General features: G+C 38.0%; 1 protein-coding gene across 4 annotated transcripts in view; it reads left to right on the plus strand.

The window, feature by feature from the left end:
* The window catches only part of SPATA16 (spermatogenesis associated 16), a 240811-nt gene that overhangs the window by 195308 nt on the left and 17523 nt on the right, over positions 1 to 27980 (plus strand). For 3 of the 4 annotated variants that reach the window (XM_078432155.2, XM_078432156.2, XM_078432154.2), the window contains exons 8-10: positions 809 to 921; positions 8408 to 8572; positions 11154 to 11237. In XM_078432155.2, the coding sequence (XP_078288281.2) occupies positions 809 to 921; positions 8408 to 8572; positions 11154 to 11237 (362 nt within the window). The remainder of the gene's footprint in view (positions 1 to 808; positions 922 to 8407; positions 8573 to 11153; positions 11238 to 27980) is intronic. The other variant, XM_078432157.2, reaches the window with a different exon arrangement.

Consider the following 27980-nt stretch of genomic DNA (forward strand, 5'->3'; position numbering starts at 1 on the left):
TATAGCACTAAACATAAAGTGCCTAAACATAAAGCACTTAAAGAATACAAGTTTTTGTTCTTATCAGTTAGCAAATGTAGAAGGAAATTCTCCGACAAAAGTATTATGCAAAATAAAAAATATAGCCAATGACAACTTTAAATCACTTGGATTATCTGCTTTTGTACTGATATTTGTTCCATTCTTATGTAATTAGCCGAGAGCTTAGATCTCCTGAAGAGTTTTACAGTTAAATGGTATTCAGTAATTCTAGTTGAAACTTTCAAAAATGAAGAAAATATTCACATGGAGTAGAAGTCTCAGATTTGTGGGCAGAATTCATGACCAGGTTAAATTTATTCCTTCAGCTCTACCCACATAATTAAGGATTTGTGTTTTATCTGGCACTCTATCCTCCGAGGCTTATCTCAACTTCAAGCCACATTCAAAGTCAGTGGGATCTGCACACTTGAATAATACCTGGGAGGAACAAGACAAGAATCAGACACATTTATGACAACATTTTTTCACAAGTCAGGGAAAACACTCTGCAGAGAGAGATGAATTGTTATAGGCTGTCTCTTAGATCTCTCAATCAGGAAACACAACAAAATGAATAAATGATAGTCGCGAAAGGGCAATGTCTCCTCTGCCTTTCTCCTCATAGATCTTTCATTGTTTTGCATGTGGTCTAGGGATGGTACTAGTTTCTACACTAAAGATTTCATATCTATTAACGTTGAGATATCTGTATATAGCTTGCTAAAGAAAGCATTTTGAAATGAAAGTCTGGAAAAATAGTATAAAAGTTTACTGTTACAATTTTTAGAACATAAAACTCCCTTCGGTCTGCTGACCAAAGAAGACACAGTGAGGCACATGGAGACAATGGGGAAGCGGATCTTGCCAATACTGGATTTTATTAGAAGCACCCAATTGAATGTAGGTATATGAGTGTCTTATATTTGTCCAAAGCACAAATTTTAGACAATTCCAAAAGTATGGAAAGTTTACGGTGCAAATATTGCAAATATTGCAAGATTTCAGAAGCATTCATGGTAAATCTCATCTGCAAAACCAAGCAAAGTTTAGCTGATGATTTGGGTTGTTTTAATATATTTTAAAACAAAAACCACACTGAGATATCACCTCACGCCAGTCAGAGTGGCTAAAATGAACAAATCAGGAGACTATAGATGCTGGAGAGGATGTAGAGAAACAGGAACTCTCTTGCACTTTGGTGGGAATGCAAACTGGTGCATCCGCTCTGGAAAACAGTGTGGAGGTTCCTCAAAAAATTAAAAATAGACCTACCCTATACCCAGCAAGAGCACTGCTAGGAATTTACCCAAGGGATACAGGAGTACTGATGCATAGGGGCACTTGTACCCCAATGTTTACAGCAGCACTTTCAACAATAGCCAAATTATGGAAAGAGCCTAAATGTCCATCAACTGATGAATAAAGAAATTGTGGTTTATATACACAATGGAATACTACATGGCAATGAGAAAGAATGAAATATGGCCTTTTGTAGCAACGTGGATGGAACTGGAGAGTGTTATGCTAAGTGAAATAAGTCATACGGAGAAAGACAGATACCATATGTTTTCACTCTTATGTGGATCCTGAGAAACTTAACAGAAGACCATGGGGGAGGGGAAGAAAACAAAGAACAGTTAGAGAGGGAGGGAGCCAAACCATAAGAGACTCTTAAAAACTGAGAATAAACTGAGGGTTGATTGGGGGTGGGAGGGAGGGGAGGGTGGGTAATGGGCACTGAGGAGGGCACCTGTTGGGATGAGCACCTGTTGGGTGTTGTATGGAAACCAATTTGACAATAAATTTCATATTTTAAAAAAACATATGTATATGTATGTATATGTATATACATACACACACACATATATACACATATATATACATATGTATATATGTTTTAAAATATATATATACACACACACATATATATATATACATATATATATATATATACACATAACAAATTCTGGAAATTGCATAGTGTAGCATTGCAATATGTTTTAAAATATATATATATACACACACACATATATACACATATATATACACATATACACATATATATACACATATATATGTGTATATATATACACATATATATACATATATATGTGTATATATATACACATATATATACATATATATGTGTATATATATACACATATATATACATATATATGTGTATATATATACACATATATATACATATATATGTATATATATACACATATATATATACATATATACATACATATATATATGTATACATATGTATACATATATACACATATATACATACATATATATGTGTATATATGTGTATATATGTATATATGTATATATATGTGTGTATATGTGTATATATGTGTATGTGTACATATATACACACATATATACATATATATGTATATGTATATATATATATGTGTGTGTGTATGTATATATATATATATTTTTTTTTAACATATTGCAATGCTACACTATGCAATTTCCAGAATTTGTTAGGCTAGTGTCTCTTTAAAGAGATTTTTCTTTGTGCCTTCCTGATATCTAATTGAAGTTGGCAGTACATTTGTCACTTCAAATCAGCAACACATTTTTAGTGAACACAGTGTTTCCCTACTTCGTATATTGGGCTATTATACATAACTATTTTGTTACGTACACAAGAATTCGGAATTTTCAAGCTAGTGCCTCTGCACCACACTTCTAAATTGGATACTACCCTAAGAGTTGGCAACTGATCTTTGTACACCCCTAAGGTAAGTTTTCTGATCCAGGGAAAATTTGCCCTTTCTACTTTTCAGTGTTAAAAAGCCCAAAATAAGACCTGAATTATGCTGTACTGTTTTACAAAATGTAAGCCATTATGCTGAAAGTTCATAAAGGGAACTTCCCATTAACAGGCTATAAAGACTACAGATTTTCCCCTTTTAAAATATTTTTCAAAAGGCCTAGAAGCTGGAAATTTTGAAGAATTTTCTTTTTGTGGCTTTTGTATTACATCATTGATTTGATGTTCTTACCTTACAAGGGGAACCAAGGGGGTCATCACAAACAGCTACTTAACATCTGTTCAGCAGTTTATCTGCTCAATAACATTATTCAGCATTTTTAAAAAGCTATAAAACCCCTAATCTATTTGCACGTTTTGTAATTCTATGCATTACAAATACAAAAGCACATTTTTACTGATTTTCCTACCACATAGCTCCCCCCCTCCCCATAACTGCGTTCCACTCAATTATCTCTCCTATATTTCTACTAAGAAGAAATCCAGGAGTGCCTGGGTGGTTCAGTCAGTTAAGCGTCTGACTTTGGCTCAAGTCATGATATCACAACTCATGAGTTTGAGCCCCACATTGGGCTCTGTGCTGACAGCTCAGAGCCTGGAGCCTGCTTCAGATTCTGTGTCTCCCTCTCTCTCTGCCCCTCCCCCACCCACACTCTGTTTCTCTCTCTCAAAAATAAACAAACATTAAAAAATTAAAAGAAGGAGAAGAAGAAGAAGAAGAAGAAGAAGAAGAAATCCATTTCCATTTTCTCACAGTTCTAGAGGCTAGAAATCCAAGATCAGGGTGCCACATGCTCAAGTTCTGATGAAGTCCCTCTTCCTGGCTTGCAATCGGCCACCTTCTATCTGTGTGCTCACGTGGCAGACAGTAAGCTCTCTGGTGTCTCTTCATATAAGAGCATCAATCCTATCACGAGGCTTCCACCCTAATGACTTTGTCTAATCCCAAAGGCCCCATCACTATACCATCACACCCAGGATTAGGACTTCAATATATGAATTTGGATGGGTGGATACAAACTTTCAGTTTATAGCAATCTCATTGGCTCTACCACAAATTTTAGGTCCTGTTCTCCAATTTACCGTCTATCATAACCTCCTCCAGCCATACACACACCATCACCAACCTTGGTTAGAGACCCGCGTGCATCATCCTTATCATCACCAGACCCTTGCAAGCAGTGGAATCTTTGCTAACAAAAACCATCACCATACAGCATTATTTCACCTCTTCAGTTCATGGTTAGCCTAGCAGAGCCATGGTTAGCTTATCAGAGCTGAAAGTTGTGGAAGTGATCTCTTGGTGCCCTGGCTCTTTGGGGCAACAGTGGCCATACCTTATTACTTGTCAGGGCACTGGCCACATCACCTCTTGCCAGTTCATATCTCACAGTGTGTTGTGTATGCACTTTGGGCCTATCTAGACATCACACACTTTTTAAATATTCTTCACTCATTTTCTTCTCACGTTTCAAAGGGCATTCTATCCACTTATAAATTTGTATGTGCGTGTATCTTCATGTGTCCATAAAGGATATTTGAAAACCACAACTAAAATTCTTAGCATCGAAATAATCCCTCAGTCTTCTTTAAAATAAGTCAGCACCACTTTGCTACGTGCAAGGCATTTTATCAACATTTCTAGGTTAACTCTATGGGAAATGGAATCTTCCAAAATAGTTTTTAGAAGATTATCTCAAACATGGATGCAATGGAAATGAAGCAAGTGAGCCAGAAGGTACCCAGGAACCACAAGTATATCCAAATATTGGCCTCTAGGCTTTTTCTTGTATGTCCAACTACAGCTTCATAAAGCAGGACTGAATAAAATTGGCTGCGAAGGTAACCTAGCTTAATGAAGCAAGTAATGAGTTGGTAAGTAGAAATTATTGCTACATTTTGCCATTAACTGTGACCCAAGAAACACTCAACAGTGTTTTTAAGATTCCCTGAAGTATGTGTTTTTTTTCTTGTCACATATCAAATGCTGTCCACTTGAATGTTTAGGTATTGCATTGTTCATATTAGTTGTTACCCTCACTTGTGACACCTACAGATGAAGACTTTGGTCCAAGGCTATGCTTTGTGTAACCCTAGGGCAAGTCGCTTAACCTCTGAGCTATTTTTTCTCATTTATTAAATAAGCTGATATCTGCCAGGCCCACCTCACAGAGTTGTTGGAGACCAAAAGTACATAATCCATGTTGAAACACTTTGTAAAGCAGTACAAATTTCAGGATTTTAAATTATTTGTATTGGTTTTAGTTTGTTTTGACAAAGGACAGTTTGATAGACCTTTGTTGTTCTTTATGCAAGCTGTATACTTGGAAATTATATGTTCCTCTAAAATGATTGTGTGAGTGTCCTACAGATTTCTAACTTTTTTCCTTAGATCACTAATGTGCTCAGATCTATTCACAAAGGCAGGATTAGAAGTGTCATCTCCAGCCATGGAGTGAATCTACTCACCACAGTAGGGCTTCCCAGGGAACATGAATTTTCATCTCTTGCCACGAGACGGTAGAAGGAGACAAGGACATTCCTGGTTTTCTGTGTGTCAGGCAATGATTCTCCTTACACTCTGACCCCAGTTTCCTTATCTTTATAGATTCCTTTACTAGGCATACAACAATAACACATGGCCAAACAATAATGATTCTGGTACCGTAAGAGTTATAATCTAAAATATTCTACCACCTTCCTACCAGGTGGCTCTTAATCCCATTTAACATCAACCCCACTCAACCAGTAGCTCTGCTCTAATGGTATTTTTCCTTCTCTGGATCCTTGTCCTAATTATTTCACATGCTACCATATGCCATTGTGCTTTTCCATTCATTAACTTTATTGGCTGCTGTCAGTTTCAAACCTTATGTACTGTGCTTCCTGGGCTAAATGTTAAAGAGTTAAAATAATAAAATCTCTCACCATGCATGAAGCCTTCTTCACAGCCTGACTTGCCAAAAAATGACCTAACCATGTTTTAATACCTCATTAATTTTACTTTTAATTTCCTCCAAGTGAAGCATAAAAAACGTTTACATATACACATTTGAAATGAACAATGATATGCGTTTTCTACCCCTTTTTTGCAATTAATGATTCTACACGTATGTCAAATGGAAATATATTTACTTGGGTTCTGCTTTCTAATGGTATTATATAGTACCACTTACTTGCCAAACATTTAACCATACCTGCTGTTAAATCTAGGCAATTCTCGGACTGAAGCTTTCATTTGCACTTGATATTTACCTAACCTTCATTGTACCTGTATGAGGTTTTAGCTTCAGTCTTGGCCACTTTATTACACTCTTTCCAGCAGCTAAGGACACTTTTGATCACTCCTGAAGTCTCATTGGGAGGGCTACTTTCCCTTTAGATTTAGCTTTTGGTAACATTAGATGTTTAACCTAATTCCTTCATGTTTCATTATTTCCTTTATTTTCTTAAAGAAACGGCATTAAAACATTCCTCCTGGCGCTAGATATCAATTTTATCTCTTTTTCACTATGTCTCTCAAAAATCCGCATCTTGTATAGGTAAAATATTAACTTATAGTCCCCTGATAACTAAATTGCATTGGCTTAAGGTAGTGGGGGAGGATAGGTAACGATTAGCAGTCAACTATGCTCTCTCCCTAGAATCTGATTTGTATGGAGCGCTTCCTGTTTTGTTATGCATCCAACAATCAAGCTAACAAAGCACCATTGCTTCCACTATTTTTATTTTCCTGATGTTTTGGAAAATTACACTGATAGATTATGTTCCCGAGCAGACTGCTGTTGTTTCTGCTCTTTGGAGTTGAGTCACTACACCACTTTCCTACAATGAGCCCCATTGTTTATTTTAAAGAAGAACAAAGAAAGCAATTTTTCTTCAGAAAGAAAACAGTTTCTCCTGCAACTTGCTTTCCTCTATTTGACAGTGTCCCATTGTTTAGCTACATGTTTAAACTAAATGGGTAAGCTAGCTATTTTGTCAAGTCAGAGAAGGGATCCCAAATCCACAATTGCAATCATCACTCCTATAGGCTCACAGGTTTTCAGATAAATGATTAATCAGGAAAAACAAATTAGCAGAGATAGAAGGGCATTAGTCAAATGGCACAGATAAGTGTTAGGGAGGCATATACAGCATATACAATGTAATGCTCCTCAATCTTCCTATACTACCAAGATGCTAGAAGAGTGCCAACTTCTAGAGGTCAGTGTCCATCAAAACACGAATGTGACATTTCAGAAAGAACTGCTTTCCACATGCAAGTTGAAATTCAGATGCTCTTTAGTAATGCTAGTTTCTAATAATTTTTCTTTTTAGAAGAGATTCTATTTTAAGAAGAAAAAATCATGTCTGCCTTCTCTAATGTCTGGAGAGAAAAATCTGTTCTATAAACATACACAAACTAAAATAGTCTTTGTTCAAATATTAGGCTTTAAAATGGTGGTTTGTTCAACTTCAACTGGAGATATTTGAATATGGGGGGGGAACCTAGCTAAAAATCATATTTCTAGGGCAACATATCAAGAGATAGTGATTCACCTTGTAAGGCCCAGTACTCTGCACAGTTAACAAAACCTCATGATTCCTGTACAGGTGGTCAAGGAGGAACCCTGTTATAAAGGAACACCAGTCATCCAGACTTCCTCTTCTGAGCACCAGGATGTGGAATGCAGTTGCCAAACTATATCTTCCTGTGACTTCCCACTTCTTATCACCATCCAAACACAGCAGAAACTCAAAGCTTTTCTATTAACCCTTAGATACCCCTCTGTCCCCTTTTTCCTAAATATAAATGAGAATTTTGTGATGTTTTATTTTTCCCATCAAGCATTACAATTTGTATTAGAAGTTTTAGAGAAGGTCATGTCTCCTGTTTTATGGCTGACTGGCACACCTTATTAAAAGTGTGCCCCATTTTTAAGAAAGCCCAAAATACCAATAGATTCATGGGGGAGGGGTTGGCCCTTACAAATGTGTACGTAGCCTATTTCAGGATGGATTGTGTCAGTTGTTGGGATGGTCCAAGGAGCCAGAATCAAGTGCTCTAATACCACAAGGAGGGGAACCAGAGTCCAAGGCCATCCAGTGAGAACTAAAGGTAAAAGCAGATTTAATTTTAGCCATTAGGGTAGACAGAATTCAATATGCATAACATTTTTCAGGATTCAACTTGCATAAAAAGTATTCTTTTATATACACAAGACAGTAGGCAACTCTTAGCTCCTGTGATGCCTTGGTGACATAGATAAAGTCACCCTCTCTAAATGAACACAACTTTGTGGGATCCCCACTGGGAGAGTGGAACACATTCAATTTCAGTCCCCTCTTTTCCCCTCAGCCCAGGTTCCTTCTACAGGGCCACCTGGACATCCTTCTCAACAGTCTTGCAAAGCGTTTCCTTTTTGTACATTCATCTGTTTGAAGGAAGGGTGCAGACAATTCCCTAAAATAATGGAAAGAAACACTTATTTGTGTTAGGTAGCCATCGCTTCCAAGGATGTAAATATAATAATCCCTGACTTCAATCTCTAGAGAGAGGTCTATTTCCATGATTTTGGTCTAAAACATTTCCTTTTACTGGGAGACTAGGGGAGTTTCCACGGGTGCTCCGGTGTGATGGAGAAGCTGCAGTATGCCAGCCTCCTGAGCCGGCTGCAGAGAGTGAAGGAGCAGTCCCAGGTGATCAATCAAGCAATGGCGGAGCTGGCAACCATTCCCTATCTACAGGACATCAGTCAAGAGGAGACGGAATTGGTAAGTGTTTTTCTTTGTTTAAGGCTTTCACAGGCCCCCAGCCAACATAAGAATGATATGTCCTGAAAAACAAAATTGTGAGAATCAATGTAGTCTGAGGGCAACCTGCCCAACCCTCCTGAGGCATTTTAATAAAGAAATTGGAAAATGTAGAAAGATGTGTTTCTGTCTTTTATTTGCTCATGTCGACTAGCCTCCATTTTTATAGTAAGAACTTTGTGATGTGTAAAAACATGGAAAAGGGCTGATTACTCATATTGTGGGTCAGGCTTTTTGCTTTAAGTAAAGTATAATTTTGATAAATTATTTCTTAAACTCCCAGATGGGTTAGTATATAATTTTCTTGTAAGGGAAAGTAGAGAGAACAAGAGTAATTACTATATAAAAAACAACCCTACGAAATAGTCTTTATAGTTTTCTTATTCACTTCTAGCATCACGTATATGTTGGTAGTGCCAACACACACACACACACACACACACACACACACACACACTGGTACATTTAGATAAAACAGTTGTTTCATTGCAAGGGAAAATGTAGTTAGACAAATGACTTTTTTTTTTTAACCGAATTGACCAATTAACTCAGAAAACACAGAGCCAGTCAAAAATCAGTTGATGGACTATCTCACAGAAACAATCTTCAAACAGATGTGTCTATTATAACCACAATTAATATGAGAAATGATGGCTCCTCATTTGTAAAACTATTACTAACCAATGTGAGGGCCATTCGAGGAAAGGTAAAATTCACTGTATACGGAAATCCTAATGTGTTGTAAGGGAGGGCTCTTACTTTGAGGCTGTAATTGAAGGTAGCTAAAACTAATTATAGACCTGAATTGAATTCACATAGCAAGGATGAGAACAGCCTAAACCGATCACCTGTAATTTTCAGATAACTAAAGCAACCCTCCCTCTTTGAGCTTTTAAAGTTGTAACAAATTAATCCATCAAGAAGTGAACTGCCAACATTTATAATGTTCATCTGACCCTATAAAAAGGTATTATAAATACTGATATTCAAAGTATATAAAATGGTCTGACTAGCTGAATGATAAAACTATGCGTACCAAAGTATTAAACTGTGGGGGGAGGGAGTCTAGTAATCAAGGAATTACTAAATCAAAACCGGCAATAATACTTTGTAAACCTTTATGGTTGTGCGCAGTGGAGCACCTTCTAAAAGGCTAAGTGTTTATCCTTCCATTCATAACGCATTCAGGAGTGCAGTAAGTATGGAGTTTTCAAAGTGCATATTATAGCCAATTTTAGATGATTAATGCTCCTCTGAGATAAGAGGAAGCAAAGAAAATGTTAATTTAAGAAGCTGGCACAGTGTTGATCCTGTCTTCCTAAAAAGCACACTCAAGATTTAAATGAAAAATACAGGGGAGTTTTCTGCACTTAGGTCTTCTTAACCACCTATCTGGAGCTTTTTTTTTTTTCCTCTGGAAATACTTACATTTCCAAATATATACACAGAGCATCAAACTAGCATTATTGACATCCCTTACTCACATGTTGTGCAATATCCCATTATCTGAAACCTTGGAAAATAGGATTTCAGGGGTATTTTCATAATTTATATGCCTACTAGAAAAAAAATGTAATGTATATGGACGTACATGTACAGGCCAAATATTTAAAAATCATGTATCTTACAAGATTTCATCACCTTAAGTAATAGATTTTACTTTCCAACTTCCAAGCATAGGTTAACCTAGAAAATAAATCCTAGTAATATCTTTTATGGTGCTATATAAACAGTGACTGCTCAGTAGAAGAGTTTTGAGTGACTCAACTCTGCCCTCCTGCTTAAGCTCTGCAATATCTAAAGTACAGAGAGATTATCTGAGGGTTCATACTCTTTGATGGCACAGTGAACTGAACTGACATTTGTTCTTTTTTAGAGAACTTTCTTTTCTAGCTTTGAATATCGCATGGCTCGATGCAGCTTCATTACCTTACAACCGCATACGTAGCATGTAGATCAGATTCTTTTCAATTGGGACAAGGCAGTTTGGGGCAAAGGGTGGAATTTTTTAAACTTGCCTTTCAAAAAGGCAACTTGATTATTTTGAAATTTTAGGAAATAAAAGGATAGTAAAAGAACTTAAATGAGCTAGATCCTTTAAAATGCAATAAAACAGCACAATTTTAGTATTGTCCTCGGGTGAGCTTTTGCATGAGGCCTAGAATTATGATACATTGGCCTCAGGAGAAAATACTAAAATGCGCTCATGTACTACATGCCATTTCCTGAGAGAATTAACTACCGCCTTCATTCTTTACAACCCAAATCTGTTTTTACAAAACAGCAACACTTACTACATTAAAACCTATATGTTTTCTACAAATTCTCAAGAAGAATCTTTCCATTGTTACAATATTTTATATCTGCAATAATACTTGGTAATGACTGAAGCAAAGATGAGGTGGCGGTGTTCATTGTCGGAAAGATGAGTAATAAAATCATCAGCGTACAAATGATTTTTTAATTAGGTTTTAATCTGTGTATTTAGAGAAGTTATTTCTGTGTGAATTCCATGCTGATAATTTTTATCTTGGTGCCACAGCTGCAGTCACTAATGGCAGATGCTATGGACACCCTTGAAGGAAGAAGAAACGATAAAGAACGTGTGTGGAATACAATCCAAAAGGTAAAACTTTGAGCTGAAGGAAAAAAGATATATTATTCTCAGAGAAAATGTCCATCTTGGGTCAAATCTGTTTAGAAGATACAAAGAAAAGAAAGCTCTTCAGGTTGTTTTATTGTCTGTTTGGGTTTTTTAAATAAATGCAGCTATCTCCCTGGAAGTGTAACCAGAATCAAAATGGATTTATTTAATCTGTTTCCTCAGGTCTGCTCCTCCAGCAGATTGTGGTCATATGCTTTCATGGGTCTTCTTGTGCTCATTTTCATATTCTGTTTTCATTATCTGCCTCTCCATTATTGCTTATTGTAGATTTTTTTAAGGCCCATTCATCAATGTTTTAGTCCACCTCCCAACACTTTCCCCTATATTTTGTCACTTGAGGAAGAATGGCTACATTTCAGAGAACTACAGAAAAACTAGCACATTGATGCTTTGAGTGGAGGAGTAACATACTGGTTATTAGAAGTAGAGGAACAGTCAGGGTGCCTGGGTGGTTCAGCTGGTGAAGCAGCCAACTCTTGATTTTGGCTAAGGTCATGATCTCATGGTTCGTCCTCTCTCTCTCTCTCTCTGTCCCCCCAAAATAAAGAAATAATAAAACATTTAAAAAAGAAGTAGAGGAATAGTCTACAACCATACCACCCTGAATGCACCCAATCTCTTCTAACCTCAGAAGCTAAGCAGGGTCAGGCCTGGTTAGTACTTGGATGGGAGAAGTAGAGGAGCATCCCTTCATTGGTTACCGGAGTTAAATAAAACAAGGACAAAGATGCACCTAGCATCAGGTACTCGGAAGACTTGTGTGACACTACAGAGCTCTCTGACAATGTAGGAGGGAGTAATGTTGGGTCTCCAGTCCAATTAAAGGTAATAAATTCTAGTCAGTCTACTCTCCATTCAGTCTCCTCCAATTACTGTGAGAACCCATAAAGGGAGACGTGGTGTCAGGAGATGTGAGAATAAACCGAAGAAGCCTCCGGTTTAAGAGGTAATAGTCAGCCATGAAGGAATCTAGTGCATGTGAGGAAATGGGCGTCTTCTGTAATCATTTCAGAGGTCCTATGGTAAAATACCTAGAACAGAAATTAACTGAATGCAGCAAATATTTGTCAACGATCTACTGTGCTAGAAAGAATACTTACGGATATTGTGCTGGACAATACAAAAACAGCCCCTGCCTGTATGAGCCTGGCCACCTTGGAAAGAAGACAAGTATACAGCTACAAATTTACTGAATATTGTAGTTAAGAAGTGGATGTTCAATAATCTATAGAAACAAATAGGGAAATATGATCTGGTCTGGGAGGTCAGAAAAGCCATCTCTGAGAAAGTGATATTTATACAACATTTCAAGGATATGTAGTAGTTATCTAGGAGAAAAGGGAGATTTCTGCAGAGAAGGAAGAGTTTATGCCAAGAGCACAAAGAAAGCAGGGCACATTTAACAACTGAGAAAAAATGTTAAAGGAGCAAGGAACATATTTCAAAATGAAGTGCAGAAACGGAAGTCAAATCACAGAAAGACTTATAAATTATGTTAAGGATTTGGAATGTTTCAGAAAGCGTTTATCTGGAAAATGTTTCTGAGACATCTCTAGAGCTACAGTGGGAGAACAGATTGAGGAGCTATAGAAATGTGGGGCAGTCGGTTATAAGGCAATGGCCTGATCTATGGTGCTGGGTGTGGAGACGAAAAGAAGCAGACAGATAGAAGGAATGTGCAGGAAGCCAAATCTACAGGCCTTGTTCACTGAGTGCATAAGAGAGTTTAGTGAACAGGAAAAGTAAGAATGATGCCCAGACATTGGGCTTGAGTCACTGGGCGGGGAATGGCGAGAGGTTCGCTGGTACCATTTACTAAGGAAGAAGGCCCTTCAAAAGTGTAGCTTTGGGCTGAGACTATAAACTCTTTCAGAATCCAGTCAGGAGACTTGAAAGGGAATTTAATATAAAGAATGGCTAACTAGGTATGTATGTCATTGTTAACTAGGGAACTGAAAAAGCAAAGGAGAACCATAAATTTAGCACAGAAGAAGCAATTAAAAGGAGCAGCTACCACCCATTAGGGCTGGGAAATCAAAGAGAAGAGACTGGAATTACTAAAACTTCGAAATTTGGAGCAAGGACCCTGCTGGACCAAAACTTAGACCTCCCACTAGAAGGCATTGCTCAACCGGTGCTATTATCTCCACTCTTGGAGCGGAATCCTGAAGGGTTGAGATCCAGACTTAGGAGGGGGCACTAACTCACTGGTGCTGATGGGAGGGAGGGTGGCAGGAGCAGGGAGGGAGAGGTAATGGAGGTAATTGTGCAACTTTCGGAAAAACTAGATTCACCTGCTACTACTACAGAAAAGAACACAACTTTCTGGAGCAAAGAAGCCTCGTTTCAGAGATGCTCACAGGAACCCCAAAGGGCAGGAAGTCAGCAGCAAGTCCCTCCTTTCTCCTTTGGCATTGCAATGCCCCTATATCACCTCCTAGTGATGGAGACTAACAACTGGCAAAACAGAAATGAGGTTTGCAGAGTTCCAGCCCCCAGCATCACAGAGTTAATCATAGAAGCGTGGGTTTGGAGTTAAGAGATTATGGGCTAATAACTGGCACAAAAATGCATTGAACTTAGGGTGCTGGCAAGATATCCAAGGGAAAGTACAGGAGTCTGGAGTTCTGGATAAAAGACCAAATAGAGATTTTTTTAGTTGTTGGCAAATTGATATCAACTGAAATCATAAGAGAGGGTGAGATGACTGAGAAAGAGCATAGAATAAGAAGAGAGCCTTGCAGAGCACATTCCAAACTTAAGAAGAGAACCATACAAAGGAGACTCAGAAGAAATGGCAAGAGGAATTGCAGCTGGAGGTAAACCAAATGCAATGCTGATGAGATTCAAGCAAAAGAATCAAATATCTCTGTTCGCTATAGAAATCATTTTTTGGCATGAGGTTAGAAAACTAGAGTGCACAGGTCAAAACCAACTAGTCACCTATTTTTGTAAATAAAATTTATTGCACACAGCCATGTCATTCATTTACATATGGTCTATGTCACCTTGGCCAAGTTGAGTAGTTGCTAGAGAGGCTGTATAGCTCACAAAGCCTAAAATATTTACTAACTGACCCTACACAGAAAACGTATGCTGTACCCTGGTTTATAGCATTATCCATCCCAAAAGTATATACCTTTGTACACTACATCTTTGCACTTACAAATCCAAGTGATAATAAAGTGGCAGTCTGGCAATGAAATTCCAAGGACTAGCTAAAAAGGTGGAAGAGAAATTGACATTTGTCTATACCTACCTACATCTTACAGATAACCACCAATTCCACCTCACAATAAGCTAGTTTTTGATGCTTACATTCAAAGAAATGTTTAGCCTATGACTTCCCACTTTGCTGCTATTGCAGTTATTTATTACTGTGTCATCAATCACCCAAATATAGTGGTTTAGAATAATAATCCAATATTATCTCTCACAATTCTATGAGCTGACGAGACTCCGCTAGGGGTGGATCTTGCTCACTGTCTCTCATGTAGTTCAATCAACTGGCTTCTGTGCCTGGGGCTAGAGTCATCTGAAGGCTAAGATGTACTAGACTACAACATGGCTCCCTCATATGGTTGACACAGCTGACTGGAGTGCCTACCCATGTGGCCTGTCCATGTGAATGAGGCTTTAAACAGCATTACAGCTGGGTTCCAAGAGGAAATATTTCAAGAGAAAGGAAGTGGAAACCACCGGTCTTCTTTAAGGCCACTTCCAGAACTTCCACCATATTCTACTAGTTGAAGTAGTTACAGGCCAGCCCAGATTCACAGGGTTGGAGGAATAGATTCCATTTCTCCGAGAACGAGTGCATTCATGAGGAGAATGAAATGATAGCATCTATCTTGGAGACAAGCTTCAGCAGCAGAGCTATGGACCTGTGTCCTGTGCCGGAAAACACCTGCAAGCAAGAATCAGGAGGATAGTAATGTCAAGGCCTCTGAGGTCGGAACACTGCAGAGCCACTCTACTCAACCACTAGGTGTCTAGAAGGACTCACTGGTGAGCAGCTCATCTTTCCAAATTAAAAGCCCTGGTAATGATCCTAACTTTTTCTAAATGGAAGCTCCTGAGAGGTCTTTACGAAGATGTGAATGGGAAGGAACAGGGTGCCAAATTTTTCCCAAGGGCTTTTAATTTGGTTAATGTGACTCTACAGAGGATGATCATATCACTTTCAGACAATTCCGGTAGCAAGTAAGTAATTTCCTTTTACTGCTACAGAGTTAATTTGCGTGTGCAGAAAAAAATAATTAAAAAAACCTAATTGTACAAGCTACACTGTTCTGAGCCCACTAGAAGTTGATATCAGCATCACCACCTCTGAGATCTGTTATCTGTAATAGAAACAGCTGTTGTACCTAATGAAAACACTTGACATTTTCATCTGAAGCAGCAGAATTATAGCAGCACCTCCTAGTTCCACGTACTTAAAGGGTCTGTCAGAATCCCCATTACCTAACACAATTTCCAGGGCTTCACTTTGTTATAGGTCTATAAAAAGCCCATCAAGAGGAAATCTGATTCATGAGTGCTGACCTCCTGTCTACATTTTTTTTCTTTGAGATTTCTTGAAGAACTCAGAAGAAGAAAGAAAGAGACAATTGTGTTTTTTCCTAATTTACCAGGATGAAAATATATTCTTAATAGAGTTTTAGGAAAGTGGCTTTTGTTTTGGTTTGGCTTTACAGCATATTTCCTTTCCAGTAATTAACTCAAGAAAGATATATGTATGTTGGTTTAGCTGTGCAAAAAAAGCAGACTACGTCCAAAAAACATAAATTTTCTTACGCTGGAAAGTTCCGTGCCACAGCAGGACCCTTTAACAAGGTTCAGTCCATAACAACAACAACAACAACAACAAAAGACAAAACAAAAAAGCCTGAGAAAACATAATCTTTTGAATATCCCAGAGGTCTTGTTATCACACTGCTCATTCATGCATTCGTCCAACATTTACCGGGCATCTCCTGCGGGTCAGACATTGTTCTAGACATCGGAGATACAGCCATGAAAAAACAGTACCATCACAATGTCTGCATTCTGAAGTAGACGCTAAACTACCTAAAGAAATATGCAATATATTATAAGTAATGAATGCCATGGCTGCGGGAAGCAGGAAAGGAAAATGGAAAGTGCCAATGACTGCAACTGCACTAGAATAGTCAGGCCAGGATTCATTGAAGTGACGTTTGAACAAAAATCTGAAAGAAATGCAAGCCATGCAATTTGTTGGAAAAGCATTCTAAGTAAAGGAAACAGTAAATGTAAAACCCTGAGATTAGAGAGGACCTAGCATGTACAAGGAAATACAAGGAGGGCTAGGGGACTGCAATAGAATGAACAAGAGCGACAAAAGATGAAGTGAGGAAACAGATGACATAATGCTTTGTCAAACAAAAAGCCAAAATCACTCTAGGCTGCTGAGATGAGAGTAGATTGAAGGGGGGGGTGGGAGGACAAGGGTAGAATCAAGGAGACTAGTTTATTGCAATGTCACAAGAGGTGACTTGTACCCAACGGCAGAGGACTTGAACCTTGAAGCCAGGTGGTCGCAGTGGATGTGAGGCCAAATGGGGAATTGTGGTGACTTCCATCTAATGTGGAATTTGACCATGAACCAGCACACTTTGTTTTCAATTCTCAAAGTAAATTTCTTTCAATCTGGGCCTAAGAAGTCACAAGGAATTTCTAGTTTAGTCTACCTTTATAATCCACCTATACAAGATCCACATCCTCTGTTCCTTAGTTTTTCATCTAAAACCAGAAAGAATACAGAACCTAACTGCAAATCCTTGACCATTCAGCCCCCACTCATGGGACTTTGGGCAAGTCACAACCTTCTGAGAAACATAACGTGTTCAAATCCTTACCACCCTCAGAGTCTATGATTTCATGTTACCAAGCATTGAATCCTAAAGCCCATTAAAGCTTTATGAACTAGGCCTGAAGATAAATAGAAAAAGAAGTCTTTAGAAAAAGGAGGCTTTAAAAAAAATGTGCCAACTGTTAAGTTGGAACGTTCCTATTTCTTTTCACCACAGAATCAGTTAAGAGAAACAGTTAAGCAGCACTCTGTCTTTAACTCGGAAGAAAAGTTATTTGCTTTTCCTTTACAAAGTCTAAACTTCACATTGAGAAGATCAGGATTTAATCTGGTACAACATATAAAGTACTGTCTTATTCTGATATACCTCTGGATCGCTGATTTGACCCTAAATGAGGAAAAATGAAATTTTGTTATTTTAAAAGTAACGAGAGAAAGACTCTGCCATATAATCATGGTCCTGTGAATTTTCATGAAAAGAAATAATACTTTACGTGTCATCAAATATTATAATATAGTACATCACAATCTTCAATGAATTCACCTAATGGAGTATATAGGTGGATGTTTAAAGACATCCATATGAACTTGTCCAAAATTATTTAGCTTTTTATGTTCCGTTTTACCTCAAAATCTTAACTTATAAATTGTACTCATCATCACACGGACGTGACAGTCATTGATATACTAATTTGGTCCTTTAAGATGAAAATGGGATAGAATTGTATGTCACTTAGCAACTCTGTGCCGTTCAAGGCTGTTGATGTAGGCAGAGCAAGCAGGGGAGAATACAAATCTGGGAGATGGGCCAGGGGCAGTTGGTTGAGGAGGAAGAGAGAAGAGCAAATTGGAACATTTTATTTACTTTCCACATCAGCATTCAAACCTGAATCCCTCCAGAAACTCTTCTGAGAGAGATTGCACATGCGGCGCTATCATTCATCGGCCAGTCATTTGGGCTGACTAATATGTGGTTAGGGCCTTCGGTTGTGTCTCTCTGAAAGTACTGCTGTCTTTTCAAAGATTCAGCAGCCGTACTACTCATTTGCAAAGCAGTTTTTCCAGCAATCAGGCTTTTCCTGTGTGTCTTGTTCTTTAAGGAGTCTCTGCAGATTTATTGCAATTTGATTGTGAATCTTCTCTGCTTCTGGTTATGGGCTTCCTCATTAGCATATCCCCAAATTCCTTTACAGTGTGTACTCTAAGCACTGCTAAGCAGTTCTGTCCATGGCATAATGCAGATCGTGTGGAGAAACCTAAGTGCTCTTGTTGCTGACCACACTGGGGAGAAGGACAGGGACAGACTATGAGGACAAGGAGAGAGAGGCAAGGGCCGAGAGGCAGAAGAGGCCAGGTGCCTGGCATAAATGGTCAAAGTTCCTGGGATAAGTGAGCCTATGCCAGCAGGTGTCCAGACAGCAGTTGTAGTGGAGAAACCTCCACCAAAGCCCCAGCAGACCTCTGATTGTGGTCAGAGGCTGAGCCCTGGGGCCATCGGACCTGCGGGGAGCATCTCCTCCTCAAATGTTGCACTCAGCAAAGCCAAGTCTAACCTGGAAAGTGGAGGAGGCCAAAAGCCTTGGAGCTGGCCATCTTCCCAAGCTCCAGTGTGATCCTCCAAATCTAAATGACAAACTTTAGTTACCATTTAAACCAAACAACATCTTTCTCCTCTGACTTAATGGAAAAAAAGTGTGTGGTTAATTTGTTAAACATTTTCAGCCAACTGTATTTGCTGGTCACTTATTTCCCACCTGTGCGAGGTCTTCCCTACAAAACTGGGAATACCTGTTTTATGTACTTTGTTGGTTGAAAATATTCTAAAACTTTAATGATCTGGCAAGAAATTTCTGCAGCAGAAGCATTTCTGGGCAGGAGTCAAATCCTAGCATGGCCTCATCCAGAGAGCATGTACCCAGGAGCTTTGCCAGTTCTTACCAGGAGTTTATCAAGGGGCAAACAAAGCTAACTGCCATTGTGCTCACATGCATAATAAAATACTGTGTCAGTCAACAGATGATCAAACTATGTTAGTCTCTTTGAAGTTTGCCTTTGAATAACTATCACAATTTCAACAAGCTATAGAGAAATTGATTTCATATAAATAAGTTAATTAATACTGTGATGATGGCAAATATTATCAGTGATTACCATTGATCTTTTAATATTGTGCCAAGCACTTTATCAAGTTATCATATTTAATCATTGCAACAACCCTGTGAGGGAGGTGTCATTACTTCTCCTTTGAAAGGTGAGGAAAGGAGCTTTGTAGAATTAACAAGGTAACAAACCTAAGTTTGTAGTGACAGGGTTTAGTTTTGAGTCAGATTTGTTTGGGTGGATCAAAGGCTCCATTCCTAATCATTAGGTAGAGCACTTAATGTTAAACGAAATGCAGCTACTGAAAGTCAATGGCACAAAGAATATTTTCTGACCCAGGTGCAGATTCTGTAAGACAACCAGTGAGACAACCCTCGAGTCTCCCTTTCAGCAGCAAGTTGAACAGGAGCATCAGAGGCTATGGTAGGCATCCTCCACCCTTCTCTGGATCACAGCTGACGGGCCCAGCTGAGGATGTACCCAGACAGCTCTGCAGCCGCTGCCTGACCAAATCCAAACCCTGGAACCCACTGTCCCCTGGATCATCTGCTCTTACTGTCTTTTCTCATCATCCCTCCTTCTATAAACATCGTGTTTAGGTTGGCTCTGATAGCTCACTGCTTTCCCTCTTCCTGCAATATCAGAACTTCAAGGGAACAGCTTGGAAGTCTGGTCATTCCTATAGTGTACTTACTGTCAATCTGAGGGTCACCCTCTGGTAAGTTATCTGAATTATTCTGAAATGCAACCTGTCAATGATACCGCAATTTCAGAAGCACATATTGCCATAACTCCTCCAGGCTTTATCCTCACAGCCCAGAAGCCTTGAGACTGGAACTGGATAGCACATTTCTCACTCCTTCACTTCCTGGGATTCCCTCCCTGCCTGTCCCACTAGTGAGCTGATAGAGGAAGGTAACTAAAACAGAAATTGGAAATGCTTATATTTAGTGTTTTAATGTCTATAAAAACTTTTCAAAATGCATCTTTCAGAAGTTCAGTGAAATATCTGGGGCAAGGGAGGGGAGCATATATCTCAATTCTATTTTGAACCGAAGAGCGAGTTTGCAGTTCATTCTAAAAGTTACTCTCCTTAAATTACCAAAGGTGTCTTCTTTGCTTGGCAGCCCAGCATTTTATTGCATGTATTTTATACATTAAGTTTTGCAATACTTTATAATTCTGGAGAATAACACAATAACAGCTTATACCACTTGGTAGTTAAATGAACCATAGGACATCTTCCATTCTGTATTGAAAGTGGGATTAATACAGAGTTCAGAGCAATTGACTTGTAGCTCATTCAATCATTCACAGTGTACTCATTATACCTTTCATCTTTTGGAGAAGGGCAGAAATGAAAGTGCCTTTACATGCAGCCCTAAAGGAAGGTATGGGCCATTTCTCATTCTGATTATGACTTTCTTAAAACAGTGTATGTGGAGGAGGGGGAAAGGCTATAATCTAAAACACATACAAATGCCATAAGCATAAACACACCCTTATCTCTTAGCATCATCAAAACTGTGTGTGTGTAAACCTTATGTGTACTCTGCTGAAAATGGTTTTCTGCTTGAAAAAAGATTCTGGAGACGAGAATGAATGGCTGATGAAAGGATAAATATAGGCCTGTATTAGAGATCCTAACCTAAAAATAAGACAAAATTAAGCCCTCTCATTGAATTCGAAGAAACCCAAAAGATTTTTAACTTCCCAAGACCTCTTATGCAGAAAAGACCCCTTCAGCTTCACAGTGATTCACTTAATCACATTAACATGAAAAACTGATTCAGGAAATGGTAGTATGTCTGCTATGTACTATCCTGAAGTACAGGGGTCAAAAATTATTTTTTTTAAAACCATGATAGAGGAATTCCACTTCAGGAAATGGAGTAGATATGCTTTTCCCTGCTTCTCCCATTAAGTACAACTAAAAGCCCTGGACATTACATGTAAAACAAACACAAGACTCTGGAAGGTGGAATGAAAAGGACTGACAACTGAGGGACATGGAGACTTGAGGAATGACATTATGGTAAGTTCACTGTTTTTTTTTTTTTTCCTCATACATACTACACTCGTTGCTGAAGAAGCTACTAATCCAGAAACACTAACATGTGTAGACAAAACAAGCCCCAACAAAAGCCTACCCTCTCTAGCCAGAGGACAAGGAAAGAGGAAGCCTCGTAAAATGGAAGAGTCTTAGACAATAATCACTCTACTCCAGCCAAACATCACAGAAAAAAAAAAAAAGTGCTCCAACACCCACCCATGTCGGCAAAGCACAAGTAAAGAGTCAGACTTCTACTCTCACTAGGCTATAACAAGATATCCCAGCCTTCCCACTCTAACAGGGTGGTGTCAGAGAACACAAGATATGGAGCCTGGACTTCCATCTCCACTGGGTGATAAGGCACCACTTCCTCCCTTCCCTCTGCTGGTGTGGTGTCAGAGGAGGCCTAGTAGACAATCAAGAATTTTGCCACATGCCAACAATTATGAACCTGCCTCCTCCACGTGATGTCAGTGGAGGCTGCATGGCAAGCCCTGATGTGAGATTGCTACCTCTCCCAGCTAGGGAGGTATCAGTGAAACCCTAGTGAGGAGCTTGAATGCTCATCCTCACCCAGAAGTAATGAGGAACCCTTCCCTCAGGAGTCAATGAAGGCTGAGTGGGGAACCTGAACTTCCATACCCACCTAGCAGTGACAAGGCAGTACACCTCCCATCCTCTGCCATAGCAGTGTCAGAAAAATCCAGCTAAATGAGAAGGTGTGAATGAGATCCAGAACCTCATATCATAAGCTCAAAATGTCCAGATTTGAACTGAAAATCACTGATCATACCATGAACCAGGGAGATCTCAAATTGAATGAAGAAAGACCATCAATAGATTCTAACACAGAGATGATAGAGATATTAGAATTATCTGACGAAGATTTTAAAGCAGCCATCATTTGAAAAAAAAAATATTTTAATGAGCAATTACAAACACCTTAAAGTGAATGAAAAAATTGAGTGTCCACAAAGAACTAGAAAGATTTAACAAATAACAGAAGATATAAAAAGAACCAAATAAAATTTTAGAACTGCAAATACTGAAAGAAAAACTGATATTAAAAAACAAAGAACTCGGTGGATGTAAAATATGATACCAAATATCTGAAACATGGAGTGGAGAGGAATAAAGAATGAGTTTAAAATTAAGTGACAATCAGCTTAATATAGACTGCTATATGCAGATGTTATGTACAAATTGATTGGTGACCAAAAATTAATAAACAGTAATATATATGCAAAAAAATAAAATAAAGAGTAAGGAATCCAAGTATATCACTAAAGAAAACCAGCAAACCAGGAAAGAGCAAAAGAGAAGAAAGGATCAGAGAAAAACTACAAAATAACCACAAAACAAGTAACAAAATGGCAATAAATACGTATCTATCAATAATTGGTTTGAATGTAAATGAAATAATCACTCCAATCAAAAGACATAGGGTGACAGAGTGAATTAAAAAAAAAAAAAAGACCCATCTTTATACTGCCTACAGGAGACTCATTTCAGACCTAAAGACACCTGCAGATTGAAAGTGAGGGGATGAAGAAAGATTTATCATACAAATGAATATCAAAAGAAAGGCAAGTAGCAACACTTATATTGGACAAAATAGACTTTAAAACAAAGACTGTAAAAGAGACAAAGGATAGTGTATAAAAGGGACAGGGGAGCCTGGATGGCTCAGTCAGTTAAGTGGCCAACTTCAGCTCAGGTCGTGATCTCTCAGTTCATGGTTCAAGCCCCGCATTGGCCTCTGTGCTGACAGCCCAGAGCCTGGAGCCTGCTTCGAATTCTGTGTCTCCCTCTCTCTCTCTGCCCCTCCCTTGCTCATGTGCTGTCTCTCTCTCTCTCAAAATAAATAAATAAATAAATAAATAAATAAATAAATAACATTAAAAAATTATAACAAAGGGGACAATCAAGATATAATAATTGTAAATATTTATGCACCCAACATGAAGCACCCACATACATAAAACAGTTAAGAACAAACATAAAGAAACTAATCAATAGTAATACAATAATAGTAGGGGACTTTAACACCCCACTTACATCAATGGACAGATCATCCAAATGGAGAATGAATAAGAAAACAGTGGCTTTGAATGACACACTAGACCAGATGGATTTAACAAGTATATTCAGAACATTCCATCCTAAAACAGCAGGATACACATTCTTTTCAAGTGCACATGGAATATTCTCCAGAACAGATCACATATTAGGCCACAAAACAAGCCTCAACAAATTCAAAAATATCGAAGTTACACTATACATCTTTTCTGACCATAATGCTATGAAACTAGAAGTCAACCATAAGAAAAAATATGGAAATATGACAAATCCATGCAGGGTAAATAACATGCTACTAAAAAATGAGTGGGTCAACCAAGAAATCAAAGAAGTAATCAAAAAGTACATGAAAACAAACGAAAATGAAAGTACAACAGCCCAAAACCTTTGGGATGTAGCAAAAGTGGTTCTAAAAGAAAAGTTTATAGCAATACAGGCCTATCTCAAGAAGCAAGAAAAATCTCAAATAAACAACCTAACCTTACACCTAAAAGAGATAGGAAAAAAAAAAAACCAACAAACAAAACTAAAACCAGAGGAAGGAAGGAAGGAAATAATAAATATTAGAGCAGAAATAAATCATATAGAAACTAAAAAACAACAGAACACACCAATGAAACCAGGAACTGGTTCCTTGAAAAAATCAACAAAATTGATAAACCTCTAGTCAGACTCACCAAGAAAAAAATAAAAGGACTCAAATAAAGGACTCAAAATCATAATGAAAAAAGGGAAATAACAACCAACACCACAGAAATACAAACAATCGTAAGAGAATATTATGAAAACTATATGCCAACAAATTAGACAACCTAGAAGAAATGGATAAATTCCTAGAAACATAACCTACCAAAACTGCAGCAGGAAGAAATAGAAAACTTGAACAGACCGATTAGCAACAAGTAAATTAGGGGCACCTGGGTGGCTCAGTCGGTTGAGCGACTGACCAACTTCAGCTCAGGTCATGATCTCACAGTTTGTGAGTTCGAGCCCCGCGTCGGGCTCTGTGCTGACAGCTCAGAGCCTGGAGCCTGCTTCGGATTCTGTGTCTCCCTCTCTGTCTGCCCCTCCCCCACTCATGCTCTGTCTTTCTCTGTCAGAAATAAATAAACATTAAAAAAAAAAAAGTAAATTGAATCAGTAGTCCAAATACTCCCAACAAACAGAAGTCCAGGACAAGACAGCTTCAAGGGGAGTTCTACCAAAACCTTAAGGAAGAGTTAATACCTACTCTTCTCAAACTATTCCAAAAAAATAGAAGAAAAACTTCCAAATTCATTCTATGAAGCCAGTATTACCCTGATACCAAAAACATATAAAGACACTACAAAAAAAGAGAATTACAGGCCATCTCTGATGAACATAGATGCAAAACTCCTCAACAAAAATATAAGCAAACTGAATCCAACAATACATTAAAAAAAAATCATTCACCAAAATCAAGTGGGATTTATTCCCAGGATGTAAGTTTGGTTTAATATTCACAAATCAATCAATTTGATAGATAACATCAATAAGAAAAAGGATAAAAAAATGATCATTTCAACAGATGCAGAAGAAGCATTTGACAGAGTACAACATCCATTTGTGATAAAAGCTCTCAACAAAGTAGGTTTAGAAGGAACACACCTCAACATAATAATGTCCATATATGAAAGATCCACAGCTACCATTATCCTCAGTGGGGAAAAACTGATAGCCTTTCCCCTAAGATCAGGAACAAGACATGAATGTCCACTCTCACCACTTTTATTCAACATAGTCCTGGAAGTCATAGCCACACCAATTAAAAAACAAAAAGAAACAAAAGGCATCCAAATTGGTAAAGAAGAAGTGACAGTGTCACTATTTACAGATGTCATGATGTTTACAGAAAATCCTAAAGACTACAACAAAAAACTACTAGAAATGACAAATGAATTCAGTAAAGTCACAGGATACAAAATTAATGTGCAGAAATCTGTTACGTTTCTATACACTAACAATGAAACAGCAGAAAGAGAAACTAAGGAAAGAATTCAATTGACAATTGCACCAAAAATAATAAGATACCTAGGAAACACCTAACCAAAGACGTGAAAGACCTATATTCTGAGAACTATAAAGCAATGATGAAAGAAATTGAAGATGACACAAAGAAACAGAAACACATTTCATACTCATGGATTGGAAAGAACAAATATTGTTAAAATGTCTATACTACCCAAAGCAATCTACACATTTAATGTAATCCCTATCAAAATGCTAACAGCATTTTTCACATGACTAGAACAAACAATCCTAAAATTTATATGGAGCCACAAAAGATCCCAAATAGCCAAAGCAATTTTGAAAAAGAAAAGCAAAGCTGGAGGTATCACAATTGCAAACTTCAAGTTATATTACAAAGCTGTAGTAATCAAAACAGTATGGTACTGGCCCCAAAATAGACTTAATGATCAACAGAACAGAATAGAAAACCCAAGATAATCACATACTTACATGGCCAATTAATCCATGAGGAAAATCCAGTGAAAAGAAGTAGGAAAGCAGGAAAGAATATCCAATGAGAAAAAGTCTCTTCAAGAACTGGATACATGCAAAAGAATGAAAATAAACCACTTTCTTACACCATACACCAAAATAAGCTCAAAATGGATTAAAGAGCTAAATGTGACACCCAAAACCATAAAATCCTAAAAGAGAGCACAGGCAGTAATCTCTCTGCCATTTGCCATCACAACATCTTTCTAGAATATGTCTCCTGAAGAAAGGGAAATAAAAGGAAAACTATTGGGACTACACACATAAAAAACTTCTGCACAGCGAAGGAAACAATCAATAAAACTAAGAGGCAACCTACTGAATGGGAGAAGTTATTTGCCAATGACTTATTCGATAATGGGTTAGTATCCAAAATATGTAAGCTACTGATACAACTCAACACCCAAAAAACAAATAATACAATTAAAAATGGGCAGAAGACACAAGCAGACATTTCTTCAAAGAAGGCATACAGATAGCCAACAGACATATGAAAAGATGCTCAACATCACTGATCATCAGGGAAATGCAAATCAAAACTACAAGATATCATTTTTCCTTCACAGCTAGAATCAAAAACACAAGGAACAACAAGTGTTGGTGAGGATGTCGACAAAGGGGAACCCTCTTGCACTATTTGTGGGAATGTAAACTGGTACAGCCTCTATGGAAAACAGTATGGAGGTTCCTAAAAAATTAAAAATAGAACTACTCTACAATCCAGGAATAGCACCACTGGGCATTTACCCAAAAAAATGCAAAACACTAATTCAAAAGGATACATGCACCCTGGTGTTTATTGCAGCATTATTTGTAATAGCCAAACTATGGAAGCAGCCCAAGTGTCCATCAACTGATGAATGCATAAAGAAGAAGAGGTATATCTATATACAATGGAATATGATTCAGCCATAAAAAAGAATGAAATCTTACCATTTGCAATGACATGGATGTAGCTAGAAAATATAAGGCTAAGTAAGATAAGTCAGTCATAAAAAGCCAATATCATATGATTTCACACATATATGGAATTTAAGAAACAAAACAAACAAGCAAGGAGAGAGAGAGAGAGAGAGAGAGAGTGAGAGAGAAACCAAGAAACAGACTCTTAACTATAGAGAAAAAACTGATGGTTACCTGAGGGGAAGTGGATGGGGAGATGGGTGAAATAAGTGATGGGAATTAAGGAGTGCACTTATCATGTTGTGCACTGGGTGATATATAGAATTGTTGAATCACTATATTGTACACCTGAAATTAGTACAACCCTGTACGTTAGCCATACTGGAATTTAAAAAAAACTTAAAACTCAGTGGAGAGGCTCAATAACAGAATAAAGGAGACAGAGGAAAGAATCAGTAAAATGAGGATAGGAAAATAGAAATTACCCAACCTAGGGGCACCTGGGTGGCTCAATCGGTTAAGCAGCTGACATCAGCTCAGGTCATGATCTCATGGTTCATGAGTTAGAGCCCCATGTAGGGCTCTGTGCAGACAGCTCAGACTCTGGAGTCTGCTTTGGATTCTGTTTCTCTCTCTCTCTCTCTCTCTGTCTCTCCCTCTCTCTCAAAAATAAACATTAAAAAAAAAAAGAAAAAAAGAAATTACCCAATCTAAACAATACCAATGGGCTCTAATAAAGGTATGTGCCCTGGGTCCTGTCTCTCTCTCTCTCTCTGCCTGGATTCTGCCTCAACTTCCCCATGTGGCATTTCGAAGCATGCTATGTACTTCTTCCAGGACTTATGAATAATATACTCTCTATTTCAGTTTCTCTTGTGGTCTCTTGTTAAACTGTGAGCAGTTCATCATCCAGTACCCTTGCTCTACTTAGCAAATGTTAACAAAGTCATAACAGTCCTCCAGTCTTTCTCTTCCTTTTGGGGTTTTAATTGGGCATTTTATATGATTCTATTTTCTCTCCCTTCTTGGCATATCAGTTATGCTTCTTTTTTTCCTTTTTTACTGGTTGTCCTAGAGTTTTCAATATACATTTACAACTAATCCAAACCCACTTTCTTTCTTTTTTAATTTTGCTTAATGTTTATTTATATTTGAGAGAGAGAGAGAGAGAGAGAATATGTGAGCTGGGGAGGGGCAGGAGCAGAGAGAGACA

This window comes from Panthera onca, chromosome C2, assembly GCF_046562875.1.
Source record: "Panthera onca isolate mPanOnc1 chromosome C2, mPanOnc1 haplotype 2, whole genome shotgun sequence".
Taxonomy (NCBI): Eukaryota; Metazoa; Chordata; class Mammalia; order Carnivora; family Felidae; genus Panthera; species Panthera onca.